At 34.0% G+C, this 17,585-nt stretch overlaps 1 protein-coding gene across 1 annotated transcript; it reads right to left on the bottom strand.

Annotated features, from left to right (window-relative positions):
• Nucleotides 1-144: 144 nt before the first annotated feature.
• LOC122278505 (formin-like protein 1) lies at nucleotides 145-6,441 on the bottom strand. The gene is made up of 4 exons (XM_043088689.1): nucleotides 4,193-6,441; nucleotides 3,595-3,800; nucleotides 2,322-2,566; nucleotides 145-1,295 (listed from the first exon to the last, which is right to left on the bottom strand). The coding sequence occupies exons 1-4, from the start codon at nucleotides 5,722-5,724 to the stop codon at nucleotides 459-461; spliced, it is 2,820 nt and encodes a 939-aa protein (XP_042944623.1). The 5' UTR covers nucleotides 5,725-6,441; the 3' UTR covers nucleotides 145-458.
• Nucleotides 6,442-17,585: the final 11,144 nt, after the last annotated feature.

Below are 17,585 nucleotides of genomic sequence, written 5' to 3'. Positions count from 1 at the left end.
GAATTGTGTTCGTGGTGCAGCCGACTGTGTTTTACATTGCTCAGGACCTTTTCTAACTGCTCGTGATTAACCAGACGAATGTCCTTAATTTTCCAAAGACAGAGACCCACGCGAAGGAAAAGAAAGAGACGAGAGAGTCGAGGTAGTAAATAACTGAGCAATTTAAACATCCAACAGATTTACAAAATAATAAAAACTAGCTAGCTAGTATGGCAACAGTTCCTTGTTTTATCTTCAGGCAATCCCTTCTATGTTACATGTAGGATAAACAGTTCCAAATCCTATTGAGTAGTTTATATATATATATATATATAAGTACAAAGTTGAAAGCGAAACAAAAAGATAATATACTTGATATTCGGCAGCCTCTAACCCAGCAGCCCCTCCGCAAATGCCACCAGTATTAAATGGGCATCCAGTGATATTCATCAGAAAAAGAACAGAGATCGACAATGAAATCAAATGCTATGATGCGATGAGGATGAAGTCTCATCGTCCGAGGAACCATAATGCTGTCTTCCATTAAATCCAGGAAATGCCTGTGGAAGAGTTGGATTCACAGGCATAGGAAATTGACGGGCTGAACCGACTATAGTTCTCTCGTTAACTTTACCAACTTCCTTGCATACCCGGTCGAGAATAGAAAGGAAATCCCTCACCACCATGAAAATCCGAAATGGATGAGCTTCTTCTTTAGCTGAGTTCCCATGGAAATATTCAGTTATTTCCTTCACCAGAGAGAGTGCAACTCTCTCTTGGGCTTGGATCCTTTTAATCTCTTCCGCAGCCTTCTTCAAGAACCCATTCATCGACTCTGAAAATTTTCGGCTTGTCTGCTTCAATGGGATTTCTTCATTCAATTTCACGACTTCAGATATTTTGGTGATTCCTCCAGCAAGCTTTGCAACTTCAGTGCTGAGCACATCTGAATCCATTGCGGCGGCTTTCTTTACATTGGTGAGCTCCCCACTCAAACCTGAAACAACTTGCAAGCCAAGTTTCCTATATTCAACATCATCCCGTAAAGCAGACTGCTGACTCTTCTCAGCCAGTTCACTCTGATCAGTACCAGAAAGACGAGAACCTTCAGCTCTAATGATTTCCTGTACAACAAAATGCAAGAGGGTAGTTTTTCCATCAGTGCCCTTTATATCAACAAGCTTGAGGAGTGTGTCCAGCTTGAACGCATGGGCATCACCACGGTTGGTTCCGACATTCATGCGGTTCCCAGTTTTGAGCACGGCCTCAAGAAGCTTCAGGAACATTCTGCTGTTTCTCAATTCTTCAGAAGCTGCCTGTGGGAAATGAAACAGCAGCTCGTAAGGTGTATACATCCAAAAAGTTAAATCTACATTCTCGAGTATATGAGATAATGAATTGCAAGAAGTTATATCACTTGGAGAACCAAATAAAGACAGTTCAGCATCTATATCACTTTGCAATTCAAGATTTGGAAAGCAAAATTAATTACTTGGAGCCAGGTCTTTGCTGAATTTATGATGAGGGTATACATATGTCCTATACTTGAAAATCACATGCTCACAAATAAGTTATACACCTCATATCTCTTCCATTGCGCACAAAATTAAGAGTTTTGCTATATACAAGTACAATCGCGTACTAATCTATGTACCAATACTGATTCATTCATACTTAAAATTTAAATTAACACTGTTTTCAATAAAATCACTTTTTGACCAATCACATTACATTGGTGCACAGATTAGTGCACAATCATGCTTGTAACTATATTTTTCTCAAAATTAATGAGCCTCATCTGGTACAGAGTAATCCATCTAAGTCATTCTAAATGGTGCGCAAGTTTGACTAATGCTTTTTTTTTTTCCTTGTTTTGGTCCTCAAAGCTAACAATCGGAGTAATCATAATGGAACATCTTGAAAAAAAAAAGTATACTTGATCAGTACAATGTCACGAAAAAAATAACTCATTCAGAAAGGCAGTGGCAATGGCAGGAGATGCGGATAAGGGGCTATACCATTTGAGGGGTTCTTTAAGACAGCACATGACCCGATGTTTGGGAGCATTTGCTCGAGTATTGTGCTTAATATCAATAACTAGATTGGTTGAACCATAATTTGGTTCAAGATATCATCTAAAGACTACTGTAAATATAAGGGAAAAGAGACAAGGAAATAATGGAAAAGCAATCAGACCATATCATAATCTCGTCAAAATGGATTGGCTGTAAAACACGCCAACACAAAAAGAGAAAAGATACGTCAAAATCTTCATTGTTTACTAGAGAGAGAGAGAGAGACCCACACACACACAAAATAGCATATGAGAACTTTAGATTTACCTTCAGTGTTTCAAAGGACCTTAGAAGGTATTCAACTTCTGAATCAAAATTGGCAATGTAGAGCATCGCATCCACCCTTTTAAATGCAAATGGTATATCAAGCACAGCCTTGAGAAATTTCTCAGCTGGGCCTAGCTTAAAAGGTGATTCGTCTTTAAACTCCTTTAGTTTACGTTCTTCTTCTTTCGTAGGAGCCATCTTTAATAAACTTTCAAGAAGTTCTGAACCCAATGTATCAGAGTTGCCTGCTTTCAGGTAGACAGGTTTCAAATATTCAGAATTCCAGTTGGTTAGGTGATTAACGGTTATAAATTACAAACATATGAGAGAGGGGGGGGGGGGGGGGGGGGGGAGGGGGGGAGAGAGAGAGAGGGAGGGAGAAGGGAATAAACAGATCAATAGGAGTAGTCATGCTAACAACATTGAGACAGGAGACAGGGCACAATAACACTAACAATGCCTGATAGGATTATTCATAAAAATAAAAAATAAACAAATAGAATAAAATAAAAAACAATGCCCGATAAGATATGAAGGAAATGCAGTGAGACATGACAGAAAGGGGAAAACATCATCAACTTCTTGCAACCAAAAACCTGCAATTTCTGTGAAATGAAAATTGGGGGGGGGGGGGGGTGTTGGACCCATCAAACCTAGACCACGCATCATGAACAGGGGGCCTCTTTTGCAGCCTTCTCAGAAGAACTGAAGATTTTTAACCAACAACCATTCGAGTGTTAATCTGGTTTTACCTCCACAGACAAACTATGCCACCAGCATTAACTACAGAGTTACAAAGATTAACACTCGAATGCAATTTTTCTACACATTCCACTGTGATTGTTACATGCAAAGCAAGATTTTGGTTTTTACTGGAAAAGTCCAGGAGAAATGTGTTCATCCAGGCAGTGCAGTAAGAAAAAGACTAAAGTTACTGTTTTTAGACTGGCAGGGCAGTGCGGAAGTGAAACAAACTCGAACCTAAAGCATTGACTTTAAACTATAAAAAAAAGAGTCACATTGAGAAGGTCTGCTGTCCTCAAGCCTGAGATGGTAATTGAAATTGCCACGAGATGACAAGGGCAGCTTAAGAATGCCTCATTTATAAGCTCATGAAGTAGGTAGACAAAAATTACATTCAGTATTGCCAACAAAAGCGTGAAATCAGGAATAACTTGCCTGTAAAAACTTCTATTTTTCCTCCTCATTATGGTAATGCACATCATAGTTACTAACAGAAATTCACACACGCCTACGTAATTCTCTCGATTACCTTCCAAAAGGGCTTCACAGACTTCCTCGATGGTCACATTTAATGCCCTCAAGAGAATCGCAATATTCTGAGACTTCTTTGGATCAAGCACCCGACTCTCCTGGTTTGGAAAAGGAAGAACCATACGTCGACCACTGTCTTTCAGGGACATATTCGAACTATTATTATTAATCATAAACAGTGTCTCGATCATTTCCTCGTTCAATCTGCAACCAAAACAAGATCCTACAAACTTAACAGACAACAAGATGACTTTCCTCAAAGAAGCAAAAGCAGCTCTAAGTTCTGTCTCAGCATTCTAGATTTTCTTGTTAGCCATTTAGTTCTAAATCTCTTAAATATTTTCCATTAAATAATTCAAGATTCTGCCTCTCAGCATTTTCCAATACTAAAATATCCTAATTTGGACATCGAGGAGGAAATCCGAATCATTTTGCTCATAGTAACTACGATTTTAAGAAAGCCACAAAGTTATCATTAAAAATCTAGAGGGCTCTGATTAACCAAACGATAACAAAAATAAAACCGAACCTAATCAACGAGATAGCTTTTATGGAACACACGCAAACATGAAAATTTTAGAAAGTCATTGTCTTACTGAAAAGAGCTAGATTTCAGCTGATCCCACACCGTAGCTCGATCCGAGCTCGCTCTAACCTTATCCCAATGTAAAGGTTTCAATTTCGGCCTCGGAGTCTCCTCATTTCTCTCCCCAGTTCCGTTGCTCTGCAATTGTTCAACTGCGACATTTTGTAATAGAACAGGCCTAGTTGGCGGTACAAGAATCGGAGGTCCTGTATCCAGCTCCCGGTTCGGCCTCTGACTGGCCGTAGTTTCCCAAAACCTGTGTGGAGGAGGCAGCGGTGGCGGAGGCGGAGGCAGCTTTATCGGAACACTATCAGTTCTCGAGGGAGACCGCTTACTCTGCTCCGAGATATCTGAATTTCTTGTAGGTGAATTCTGGGTATTCCCTGAACCTCTCTCCGATGATGATGATGAAGACCTAGAAGAAGAAAACAACTGCAGCGATGTCAAAATTGGCCGAGCAGGAACTGGGGCAAGAGCTGGGAAAGCGATCACGGAATCCGGGGATTTCGATTTCAAGCTTGTGGGACTCAAATTTAATGCTGGGGACGGATAATTAGATATAGAATTCGCTGGGGAAGCTGAATACGAACATGGGTACGATGCAGTTCTCGAATTGAAGCTTCTACTTCCGAAATTCTCACCATTAAACAATCTTCGAGAGCTCGATCCGGTACGAACCGGACTATCTTTTCGGCCTGAAGAACCTCTCGGAGAAAAGAACTCTTCTTCTTCATCGTTTTCCTCGTTCTCACAAGAACCCAATTCAGCATTTTCATGACTCTGCTTGAAACTGTGCTTTGGAAGCGGCGGAAGCGGCTTGAGCTCCGGCGAACCAAGTTTCTGATACTGGGTCGAGGTCGAGACGCCGGCATTGCTTGAAATCGGTTCTTCCTCGTCAATGACTCCACTGGAATCCGCTAAGGTACCAAGGTAAAGAAACTCGGAGCTGGGGTTTGATGGGCCGGAGCGAGGATGCTTGTGGCTCCCATCGGAGGTGGCGATGTTAGAAGGGTACAACCGCTGGTTGTCCGAGTGAGAGGCCTTGTCTGTGGTGGTGGCGGTGGTTGTTACGTATGTGCTTTTGCGACAGTAGAAGAAAGCGGCGAAAGCGGAGAAGAGAGCGGCGATGAGGAGGGAGACCGATACAACGATAGCGACGAGGTGACGGTGGGAGATGGAAGAGGAGGAGGGATGGGGAAGGAGAAGTTCGGAGATGTTTGCTGGGAAGGTGGCGAGGGCAATTGGGGAGGGAGGGGGTGGTGGCGAGGGATAGGATGGGAAGAATGGTTTTGGCGGGGTGGAGGATGAAGAGGAAGAGGAAGAGGAAGGGAGTTTTGGTTGAAGTTGTGGTCGTTTTTGCGGTTGGGGAGATGAGGAAGGGGATTGGGTTGGAGGGGAGGAGTCTATAGGAGGGAAGAAAGGCTGGTGGAGGAGGTGGCGGCGGTGCTTCCTGTGAGATAAGGTGGAAGAGGTTGTAATGACGGTGGTAGAGAGGAGCAGGAGGAGGAGAAGCGCAGCGGCCGTGGCGGTGGGAGGTGGCATTGTGGTCCTTTGAAGAGCTTAAGGAAGTAAAAGAAGGTAGTGTTACTGGTGGGGACTGCTTTGACTATGCGTGCGAGACGGAGAAAACCAACTGTGCTTTGATGGGTTATGCTCCAAACAGAGACAGACAGAGAGACTGTTCTCAAAGCCAGTTCAGACAGCCATGCTTGATTCTTGATGGGTACTTTCCACACACAGACAGATTAACTTAGCTCTAAATTACTAAGTTAGATAGACAAAACTTAAATTCTTTGACGGGTGGTAGTGCAGAGAAAAAGAGGGAGACACGGGTGTATGTGACAAGAATGGGGTTGAGTAAAATGGAGCTCAGGCTCAAATGGGTGGTTGAAGACAGCGCAGACCGAACCCCCAAAAAGAGTGCAGGGGAAAGGAAGAGAATGTTGTGTGTCGTAGAGAGAGAAGGAGGCTATACATGGTGGGTATGAATGTGTTAGAAAGCAATGAACAGTATGAGCAAAGAGAATGGTAGTTCAGAGTACTTCAGACTTCTCATTAAACCCATAAGCACACTACAGTTCTTCCCTTTTTCACCACTGAGAAGATATCAACTGTAAGCTCACAAGGACGACAACAACGGGAAGCATGAAACGTTGCAGAAAAGAAAGAGAAAAGGAAATCTTGAACAAGATGTACAACAGGTTAAAATCTCTGAAATGCCAGAGACATCCAAACAGATATTCATTATTGGGATTTGTATTTCTTTATCCTGGTGCAAGATTCTTTCTTTCTTACTAAGAATTATGTCACCCTGGTGTTGATGAGCTGTCTATACTGTAGAAGGTGAAAGTGAAAGGAATCACAGAGAAACTTTCCCTCGTACCCTTACGTGCTTGAAAAGTGGTCCTTTTGGTTTGTCCCGGTTCTACTGTTCATAGGCAAGGAAATAGGGCTTTATTTAAGGCGGGTATTTTGGCTTGTTTTGTTCTTGTTTTTCCCTTTCACTTTACTAACACGCGCTTTAGAGGAAAGAGCTCCTGCGTTGGCTCAAACCACAGTGAGAGTATATTTTTTTTACTCTTATTTTTTCGGGCCCTCCTATTTTTATTTCCATTTGATTTTTACTTAAATTGGGACTCTAAAAATTAACAACTTTCCTGTCCTTAAATTTAATATTCTTCGCTTTTTGGTTTCGGAGCATTGTATATATTCTTCACTTTTAACATTTTATATACGTATATATAAATAATGTTAGTTCTAGTCATATCATACGTAAGTATTATATAATTATTTTAAAATTAATAAAATTTATTATTAAAAATTAATTTTTTATGTTAATTTATTTTTAAAAATAATTAAATAACGGTTATATAATTATAATTATAACTATCATTTTTATATATTCTTCACTTGGTGTTAAGTTCCATAGTGCAGCATTTGCTCAAAAAATAAAAAATAAAAAGTTCCATGGTGCAGCACTTCTTTCTTATCCAGTTGTCATTTAAAAATTAGAGAGATAATTAATTTATAAACTTATCCAATTTACTTAAAATTATTTTCAGTCACATATTGACTTTTTTTCTCTATTTTTTTTCCCTCAGCAGACAGCAAGTCACGTGTGCTTTGGCCGAGAATTAATTTTTCAAATAAACAAGCAAAAACCTCATTATTGACTACTTTTGAAAGCAAAGTCTTGCATTCATTATTACATCTATGAACTTTGGTTTTCTATTTTCAAAACTTGAAATTCAAAAATAAATAAATTCACTGCTGTGTAAATTTGAAGTGAAGATGAAAAATCCCCCTTAAAGCTCACAATATCGAGAAATTCTGAAAATCTTTCGTGACCATTTTATTAGATGAAAATGATGAAATCGATCGATTTACGATGATGCAAAGGAAATGTGTCGAGGCATACTGATAAATACTGATATATCTTAACATTTTAAAGGCATTTAATTAATATAGCGAACATTCTTGTGCTGTTAATGCAACAATATTGTGTTTTGAAGGCAACAGTTTACTTCTTAATCTTGTTGGTATCTCTTGAGGTATACGAGAGACCCGTTTATTGGTTATGAAATGTGAATTCGGTCCAAATTTATTATTTAAGACCGCAAATGTTGAGTTTAAGGTGAGGTTTTGATAGTGAGATAAGTTGAGATGATTTTAAATAAAAGTTAAAAATTGAATAAAATATTATTATTTTATTATTTTTAAATTTAAAAAAATTGAATCATTTATTATATTTTATGTAAAAATTTAAAAAAATTATAATTACAAGATGAGATGAATTAGTTGAGATAAGTTAAAATAATTTTTATATCCAAACCCAACTTAAAAGCTTCGAGAGGCTGTTTTTATAAATTTAAAAGTCCATAATCCAATGAGTAATATGTTTTTGTACTCGGTAATCTTATCGATTTATTAATTAACAAAAAAAATTATCGAAATATTGTCACCCATGGATAAGAATCTTCTCGAATACTCATCTGAAATTTGAGACCTTCATTTCGAAAAACAGTTATTATATTCTGAAGTCAATTTGTGAACTTGATTAGTAAGATTTAAATTTTAAATTATATCACATACTTAATGTGACGTAAACATCTTAAAATAACAATATTTTTATAAAAATGATAGAGACTTGAAATTAAATCTATAATATTTATTGAATATTTGATACCTCTCGATCAAAAAATCTGTATATACAACAATAAATATCGTAATAAAAAATGATTCAAATATAATATATTTTACAATATATTTCACAACAATATATTAAATGAGAAATATTTTCATAAAATATCTTATAAAATTAATTATCTTATAAAAGTAATATTATTTTGTAAAAATAACTTCATCTTATAATATTATTATAAAATATATTGTGTACAATTACTCTATTGCAATACCCTCGTTGAAAAAGGTCTTATTCATTTCAAGTCATATGAACAGAAAGAAGTTAATCTTAAACAATGAATACTTAAATCATTTCATATCATGATGATAAGTGAAATATCTAAAATACCCTTTATTAACGGATACTATCCATTCATTTGATATGGATAGAAGTTTTGTCCACCCAGCTCACGTGCTATAAAAGGCAACAAGAGCAATGAATGAGTAACTATTATGTAATCATTTTGTAAAATTTAATTTTTATTTACTTGAGTTTTGTATTAATTTATTTTTTTTAAAGGGATTATACACTATTATTTTTTTATTAATTAAGTATGATGATTGATAAATACCCATTTTATTTTCTCTAATTAGCCTTACAATACTGGCTTTGAGAAAAAGCTTAAAGTTATTCTTATTGTTAATAGATTATGCAAATGCAAATAAAATAGATAATTTGATTAATAAAAGATGAAAATGACCTACATTGGATTATCTAAATGTAAATCAAGATGGCTTTCAGTTACAGTAAACTAGCTAACTCTTGTAGTTATATTTAATATTCACTATAGTTCGACCAAAATATTAAAAAATTAATTTTTTTTCTTCCATAAACACTCTCTCTTCCATATATTTGATATTTTATTATTATTTTGGTTAATAGATGAATAACTAATGTGAAAAAAGTTTGGAGTGAAATAATCAAATGTAAAATCATGTGATGTTATGTAAATATGAGCTTGCATTTAGACAATGCATATGTAATGTGAATGCTATGGATTAAATCCATTTTATGGCCATCCGTTTTTCCCACCAACCAAACATGCACGTACAAAGATGGCCGTGATCTATTTTGCTCGATCGCATCCACAAATTATCCTCACATGTAAGTAATTGGATGATATTGTGCAGACCTCCAAGCAATGAGCTTTAATTTGAAAACAACAATTCACAGATCGATGAAGAAGTTTCACGTACGACACTACTATAGATTAGAACGACATGATCTAAAAAGTAGTTGGAGGATTTTTGTAGTTTTGAATGGCGGTTGGTTTCAACCGGAAGTTCACATGTAAATATATATGCATTATATGAAAGAGGTCCCCATGAAAAGAACACTACTTAATTGGTTGATGATGATCTCTTCTTTTAATTTGTAGCAAAATGACGGGATCAATGATTGCCGTAATCGACTGTGTCTAAGTTTGTTGTGTTTCAAACACATGCAACTAACATATAATATGCATTAAGATTGCCATCATTATACATACGATCGAACTTCTGGCCCGCATTCTCACTTCGTACGTACGTGCGTAAGTACGCTCCATCGTAACAATTTGGTCCAAATATCTCCTAATGAGTACCTCATGACTCATGAGATGCAGAATCTTAACCACCTTACGTACTTTGATCATCACATTAATATTGTTTAGTTGGCTGAAGCTGGTTAATTCGATGCGATGAAATAAATAATGGTCGTACGTGGTCCAATATACATACATATTGGTGAGAAAGATGCAGGTCATGATCCTATATATATAAGCCTGCTTGCAAGACGTGATAAATGTTTTCTGTGTCTGAAGCTCTTTTTTAAGGAGAATGGGGTCGTTGCAGCTGCTTGCCGTTACATCCACCAGAAAAACACGTTCTTAACCAAAAACATAAAAGCAAAACACGAGAAAAAACGTGCGGAGGAACCGGGGAAGGAGCAAAATTCTGGCTAACACGTACTATCTTTTTTTATATAATTCGAAAAAGTTGTGTTGAATATAATATTAAGGTGCCTAAGTTTTGTCTAATTTTTTAAAATAAATGTTGGTTTATTATTAAAAAATATTTTTTTCATGTTACGTTTATTCATATCTTTTTTAAAAAAAGTGAACAGAGTTTACACATCTCAAAATTATAAACATTATTTCTTAAATATATCATGTATTTTTTTTGAAAAATGATATTTATGATTATAAAATATGTAAAATATTATACTCATTTTAAAAAAATAAATAAATATAAATTTTCTATAAAAATAATAATTTTTGAATAATAATCTTCATTTATTTTAAGAAGAGTACACAGTGTACGTAACATATTATTGATCTAGTAACAAATCAAATAATTTTATCTTATATAATTATTATAATTTTTTTAAATTTTTATATAAAATATTATAAATAATTTAATTTTTTTAAATCTTAAAATAAACATTTAAATTTCTAGTTTTATTCTATATCATGTATCTGTATAGGAAAATGATAGGGCCACCGCTGGTGGCTCCCGTTGGGGGCCACCGCTGGCCCTTTTTTATTTTTTATTTTTAATGATTAAGTAATTTTTTTATAATATTATTATAATTTTTTTATATTTTTTTAAAATGTTTAAAAGTATTAAAAAAAATTTTAAAAGAAATTTAAAAAGATAAAAAAAATTTTTTACCTAACGATGACTCCCACCACCAACTGTATCTGTAGCACCGTCCATCTGTATAACGGTACGATGGAAACATTACTCAAATGTTTCTGATCTCCGTCCACTCAAGCCAAATTGAGTGAAAAAAAGAAAAATAGGACCGCAATTATTAACCAATATAGGTGAGGTGTGAAATCTGACTTGTAGTCCTCGACAAGTTTTTGTCTAAATTTTAGGTAGAAGACAAATACAGGGGAGCCCATACCGCATACGACGTCGTGGTAGCGTCGGTGAGGCTTGACCGGACAAAGTAATTTGAGAAGAGAAGGATGGGGGATGGGCCGGCAGCCAGTAAACCCGTGATTGTCGAATACCTGAGAAAACGACACCTGTCAGTTTCTAGAGGCTCGTCCCGTTGCTTCACAACCAGTCGTATTCTGTCGTTCGCAGAATTGACTCAATTGAGAATAAATCAGCTACAGTGAAACCCAAACCGACTTGATTCTTACCCCCATACGAATTTACCGTTTTACACTCGGATAAGTCCTCTCCCTACTCGCTCAGTACTGGGCTGATCTGTACACGCGAAGTGCAATATATAGACCGTACAAAAGGGAACGTTACACCATATTCCACCAAAAATGAATATAATTTAAAAATAAAAAATAAAAGGGAGAGATTTTATTCCTACTTTTTTGCTGAAAAAGAAATCAAGAAAGGTAAATCTTTTTTTAAAGGATTTTTGTGAAAAATGAATATAGTGGGGGTTGGAGTGACAGATTTATGTCTTTATTCATGATTAGATTTGACAAGTGGGTCCTAATTCTCGAAAAGAGTATAAACATATATGAGCAAAATAAACTTTCTTTTTCTCTTTTTTGACTTTATATAACATCTTTTTAATTCTTCGGTACTCCACTCTCCACTAGGATCTTATACTACTTTAACCTTTGAATTTCAAAATTGAAATGCTAGGGTTCTCTTTATAGGGATACGTGTCACCGCCATAATTATTTTTTATAAAAATATTTTTATATTTTTTTTATATATTTTATCAATATAATTAGTTGTATTATCTTTTTTAATATAAAATAATTATTATAATTAAAAAATACGTAACTACGTGACATAACTTTTTTTTTTATATGTGTCATCGATTTATCTTTTTATCTAATTTTATTAAAAAAAAAAGCGTAAATTATCTCAATATATATATATATTTAAATTACCTCAATATATATATGTTTTTTACATTACTTGAACTATCTCTTTATTTATTTTGAAATATATATTTGTTTAATTTCTATCCATCACTTTCATAAATGAAAATCATTAATAACACGGCCTATTTAAATTAAATAAATATATTATAAATTAATAAATATTATTGGGTTGATCGCTGATTCGCTAAGTGCATTTAGTTGTTGTGGGAAAGGCCACCTTCGACCAAAAATGGTATGACATTTGAAAATGAGAGAATTAGGTCGTCAAAGGTTTAATTCAGTCTCACTCTATATACTCTGGTGGTTACGTTGTAGCTGATCATGAGTTAGGTCTTTTTCCCATGTTGTATGCATGCATGTATGTGTTTATATATATATATATATATCAATGTTTTTGAAAGGCAGTAATTGTAAAGATATAGGCCAAACATGTACGTGTAAAGAGGCACTCGTACTACAACTAGAGTGTATAAATTAAACAATCCAATAAGTTGCCTTATATATTACTATATATTATCGAAAGATGTTATTTTGTATGAAGATCCAGGAGGTGTCACTTCAACAGATTATTCTTTCCCCATCCCTAGTTAGCTCCTTGATTCATTCAAACCAACACCGCATTATAATATCGTCCATCATGTCTTGCATGCAGGAGATATATTATATATATATATATATACACGAAACATATAATATGCGTTTCTAAATTTGCACAAACACTACCCTAATCAGCACACAAATGCATTATATATATATAATATCCAAACGATGGCTTCATTATCCAATGCTTGACGTCTCGTGGGTATTGGCCTAACATGTCAGGCATGGCGCCGGCCACCAAAGTTGACTCGAAACCAGCCATTTTCACATATGTACGCCTGGCTATCTGCTTGTTGATTTCCTTTCTATTTTCCAGTATACTGTTTTGTTAAGTTGTTCCTCTTTTTTACCCCCCCAGAAGGTTGGTGAGTCCGGTAAAACTTGTGGATGATCAGCTGGATCGGGTCGGTTTATGAGCTAGTGCCGGATCCAACTTGTTGTGGTTGTGTTTCATATTTATCATAAAGACTAGTCATTCGCAACCTGCAATAAGAGAATGGAAAGTACATGCATAACTCGGTGCGGTGAGGATACTTCCGATACTTAAACTTAGTGATAGTGAAAATGTCTTGTATTTTTTTTAACGTAAAGTTATTTTGAGTTTTGTTACATATAATTAAAATCACATATTAATCTATACATTAATATTAATTTTTTTATATTTAAAATTTAAATTAATATTATTTTTAATAAAATTTATATTTTGACTAATTTTATTAAATTAATGTATGTATTAATAGGCTGTTTTGTTTACAATTAAATTTTTTCAACAACCTTTTGATATGTACTTCGATTCCTGTTTATAAATTATACGGGCCAATTGTTCTCGTACGGTTAAGACTTGTCATTCGATTTGACTTCTTTTAATCCTTGATAGAATGTAGACTGTTAGGGCCTTGGTTTCACCTACGTGGCTGAGCGTTGTGCTAGAGGGCTAGTATCACAGATGTGTGTCGCGTTGGGGGAAAGCATCCCGGGCAATTATCGTGCTGGAGGGCTGGCTATTCATTTTCCATGCTGTCCGTCATGTTATTAAACCCTTATTAATGACGTCTGATTTCAAAATTTCGTATTTATATGTTTCAGCGGTTGCGATGTTAACGGCCATGAACACTGCAACATCTCCCGAAGATGTAGTACGAGAAGTCACCGAACACGGCAAAAAAAAAAAAAAATTATTTATTTATTCATTTTTTAATATTATTAAATATTTTTTAAAAATTAAAAAATTTTATAATATTATTAAAAAATACTTTCTTAACCTAAATAAAAAAAATTTAAAAAAAAAATGGAATTCGGGAGAAATCATCAAAGCACTATTTGGGTGAAATAGCATTTTCTAACTGCTATTGGTTTGGCTTATGGCCCTCGAACCCATGGCCGTAATAGTGAAGTTTAGCCCTTCGACCGGATTCTTGATAGGTTTAGGCAGTGGATTGAGATAAAGATTAAAAATTAAATAATATATTATTTTTTAATATTATTATTATTATTTTAAATTTAAAAAAATTAAATTATTTATTATATTTTGTATGAAAAATTTTTAAAAATTATAATTATTAGATAAAATGAGATCAGATCAGATGTTTTTTATATTCAAACCTAACCTTAAGAAAATATTTGACCTAGCACAATCCAACTGGTCGAATTACAACCTTGTGATAAGCTGCTAGCTAACAATATATAGAATCATCTTTCATTCTCACATAAGCTTAAAGCTGCCAAAGTAAAAGTTAGATCAGCTCATGGATTAATTGATGTAATGGAACAAAATGATGTGCCAAAAGATGGGATAATTATAGACGAGTTTTATTAATTTATTCTACTCATTATTCATATATCACATATTTAATATAAATAAAAAAATTATACATATGTAGTGCGACCTGTGAAGATAATGAATGGAACTTTTCATTTCATATATACAAGGACCACTTTACAAGTATTTTGCGTAGACACATTATCAAGATATTTATTTTCATATATAAGTATTGTATTACTTCCAGATATTTATTTTCCAAAGTTTGGAAATTGTCTGTTTAGTTGACCTGTGCGAATCGTCTTGACTTTATGATGAATTATATGTTTTTTTTTGGCCTGCTTATAAGAACTTCTATGAATCATACCAAAAAGAAAAACAGAAAAAACATGCCTTTCTAACGTCGTCACAATTCCCATCACAAGGGATGATGGAACCATTAAAATTAACTTGCTTATATAATAGTAAACAGGGTGTTACCACTTAAAAATGAAACATATATCTAGAAAGGAATAATGATTCATTCCCGACCTCACTGAGGTTGTTCTAGACCTAAATCGATGTTGTGTGGACCTTTGGCAGTGATTCGATGTGACTGTACAATGTCTGTGTGTATATCTATAGAGGTGATCAGTAAATAGGTACAGGAAAATAAATAAAGGGAGACACGTAGATTTACGTAATTCGGCATTGACCAACATCTACGAGGATTCGGGAAAGGAATGATCCATTATAATAAGTTTGTTTTATAGTCTCTCATTATCTATTATCCTCACTATACAATAGATCTTGAAGGTTCGTCTTCTAGTGAATATCTCATTGCTAGAACGTCTATCGTAAGTAGAATAAGCCTCCCAGGAGAAATTTGGCCAAAAGTTCATAAAGTCGCATGTGCCCATACTTTTTATCTCCAACCCTCTTTACTTTAGGTCACCTCACCCTTCCTTTATATCCCAATTTTTTCCTACTAACACTTTGACACCTTACATTCTATTGTCTATTCTTTGCCTCCTTTCTCTCTTTTTTTCTTTTTATTATCTTCTAATGATGACTCTTTGATGGGCTAAGTCTTGAAAATTACTTTGGACCTAATATATTTTACTCCCTTACACTAAGGAATACATACATATATATATATATATATATATACACCACAGAACTTGACCTTAAAATATGATCGGCCCACATTGTTTTATGAAACATTCTACTTATATTTTGGAGGGATATTGAAGATGTGATCATTGAGAAGCAAAGAAATTAAGCCTGATCATCACATGCATGCAATGTCCAGAATCTATCATAATTCCTCATCTTTAACATGATAATGAAAAAAACAGTTGTGATTGATCATGATGCCACACGTACAGACCGGATCGATCACATAGTCGTGAAAAATGAAAATGGCTGTATTTTTCCACCCATGCAGTAGCTAGCTAGGTTAAAGACGCGTTGCAAATTAATGTGGTGTAAAATTATGTACGTACTAGTATCGATTCAAGTGCATGCAATATTTTAAAACATGATAACATGAAAGCAGTTCAACCCATTACATCACTTAAATAATAATTGCTACTCCTTATTATTATTATTTAAATCATAAAAAGTTAAATCTATTCTAAGAGTAAGTGGTGCACACTAAACATTAAGAAATAAAAATTAATCAAGATAGCTTGTCAAAGATCATATCATTATCCTGGCCGGGGGATTTCATGCGTACAAGGACAATAATAACGTCGACGGTGACCAATGGTGGGAGCAATTTTCTCCTTTAATTTGGGTCGGTCTGAATTGTATTGGGAGAGGGCTACCTTTTGGATGCACTTTAAAAAAAAATAAAAAATAAAAACGAAAAATAATCTTCAATTATTTTGGATTTTGGATCAAATTAAAGTGGTCAGTGTTAATTTAATTGTCGTGCACATTGTGGCCCGCGGAATGGCGCACCAATTTTTATGTATCTATATATACTCAGGAGATATATTATATAATAGGCAAATTTGTCACTTTTAAATATGTGCCTAACCTTGACTAGCTAGAGCTAATTAAATATTAATGCGATTAAAGATAGGGCTTAAGGATTTATGCAAGAGTTATGTTATATACAGTTTTAGAGTATGTAAATTTCATACACTCATTTTAAAAAATAGTAAGATTTATTGTTAAAAAATAATTATTTTTTTTATCGTGAATTTTAGAATTAATATAAGAAATTTGTACAATCTATAACTGTACAAATTATTTTCCTTTACATTTATATTTGTGATTTAGTATTAATCCCTTTATTTACTCAAATAGTTAACTTTTCATAAACCCAAAAGGTTAAAAAAGAAGAAGAAGACAATATGAGATAATAGTCATAAAATATATTTTAATAAAACATATTTCATATCTTTTAATGCTTGATGCATTTGAGAATCTTTAATCAATTGAGAATATTTTCATTGCCAGTAGAAAACAACGACTATTATCTCATGCGGCCATGCCCGTTTATGGTATGGGGGAGTTAAAACTAGGCCCACATTTGTTGCCCTATAACGAGCAAAATTGTGTTTATGTGGGCTTAAGGCCTGGCCTCCATATTTTTTCAAGTAAATAGATGTCGGAATTTTTAATTATTATTATTTTATTTAAATGGTTTCAAATCATAAATTGCAGTTTATTTATTAAAGTGAATTTACAAGAGAAATGTAGAAAAAACTTAGAATTTTAGAAATATGTGCAAGCTCAATACATTTTATTTGAAAAAATGAGTTTCCAGTTAAAAAAAGTGAATCACAAATTTATTAATTTTTTTAAAATAAAAATTTTATGTACAGTCATTTTTGTATATTTTTTATATATTTTATTAATGTAATTACATGTATTATTTTTTAAGATATAAAATAATTATTTTGATCAATCATATTAATGATACGAATAAAAAATATATAAAAATAATTATATTTAAATTAAATTTAAAATATTATAAAATAAATTATATCTAGTAAATATGTAAGAATTTCAAATAACACTTT

Source organism: Carya illinoinensis, chromosome 1, assembly GCF_018687715.1.
Source record: "Carya illinoinensis cultivar Pawnee chromosome 1, C.illinoinensisPawnee_v1, whole genome shotgun sequence".
NCBI lineage: Eukaryota > Viridiplantae > Streptophyta > Magnoliopsida > Fagales > Juglandaceae > Carya > Carya illinoinensis.
This window is presented reverse-complemented; position numbering and strand designations above follow the sequence as displayed.

Excerpts from the sequence above, each read along its gene's own strand:
- LOC122278505 (XM_043088689.1), bottom strand. The coding sequence starts at position 5,724 with ATGCCACCTCCCACCGCCACGGCCGCTGCGCTTCTCCTCCTCCTGCTC. Across the intron at positions 3,801-4,192 it reads CTGAAATCTAGCTCTTTTCA|ATTGAACGAGGAAATGATCG; the intron begins GTAAGACAATGA and ends TTTTGGTTGCAG. Across the intron at positions 1,296-2,321 it reads GGTCCTTTGAAACACTGAAG|GCAGCTTCTGAAGAATTGAG; the intron begins GTAAATCTAAAG and ends CATTTCCCACAG.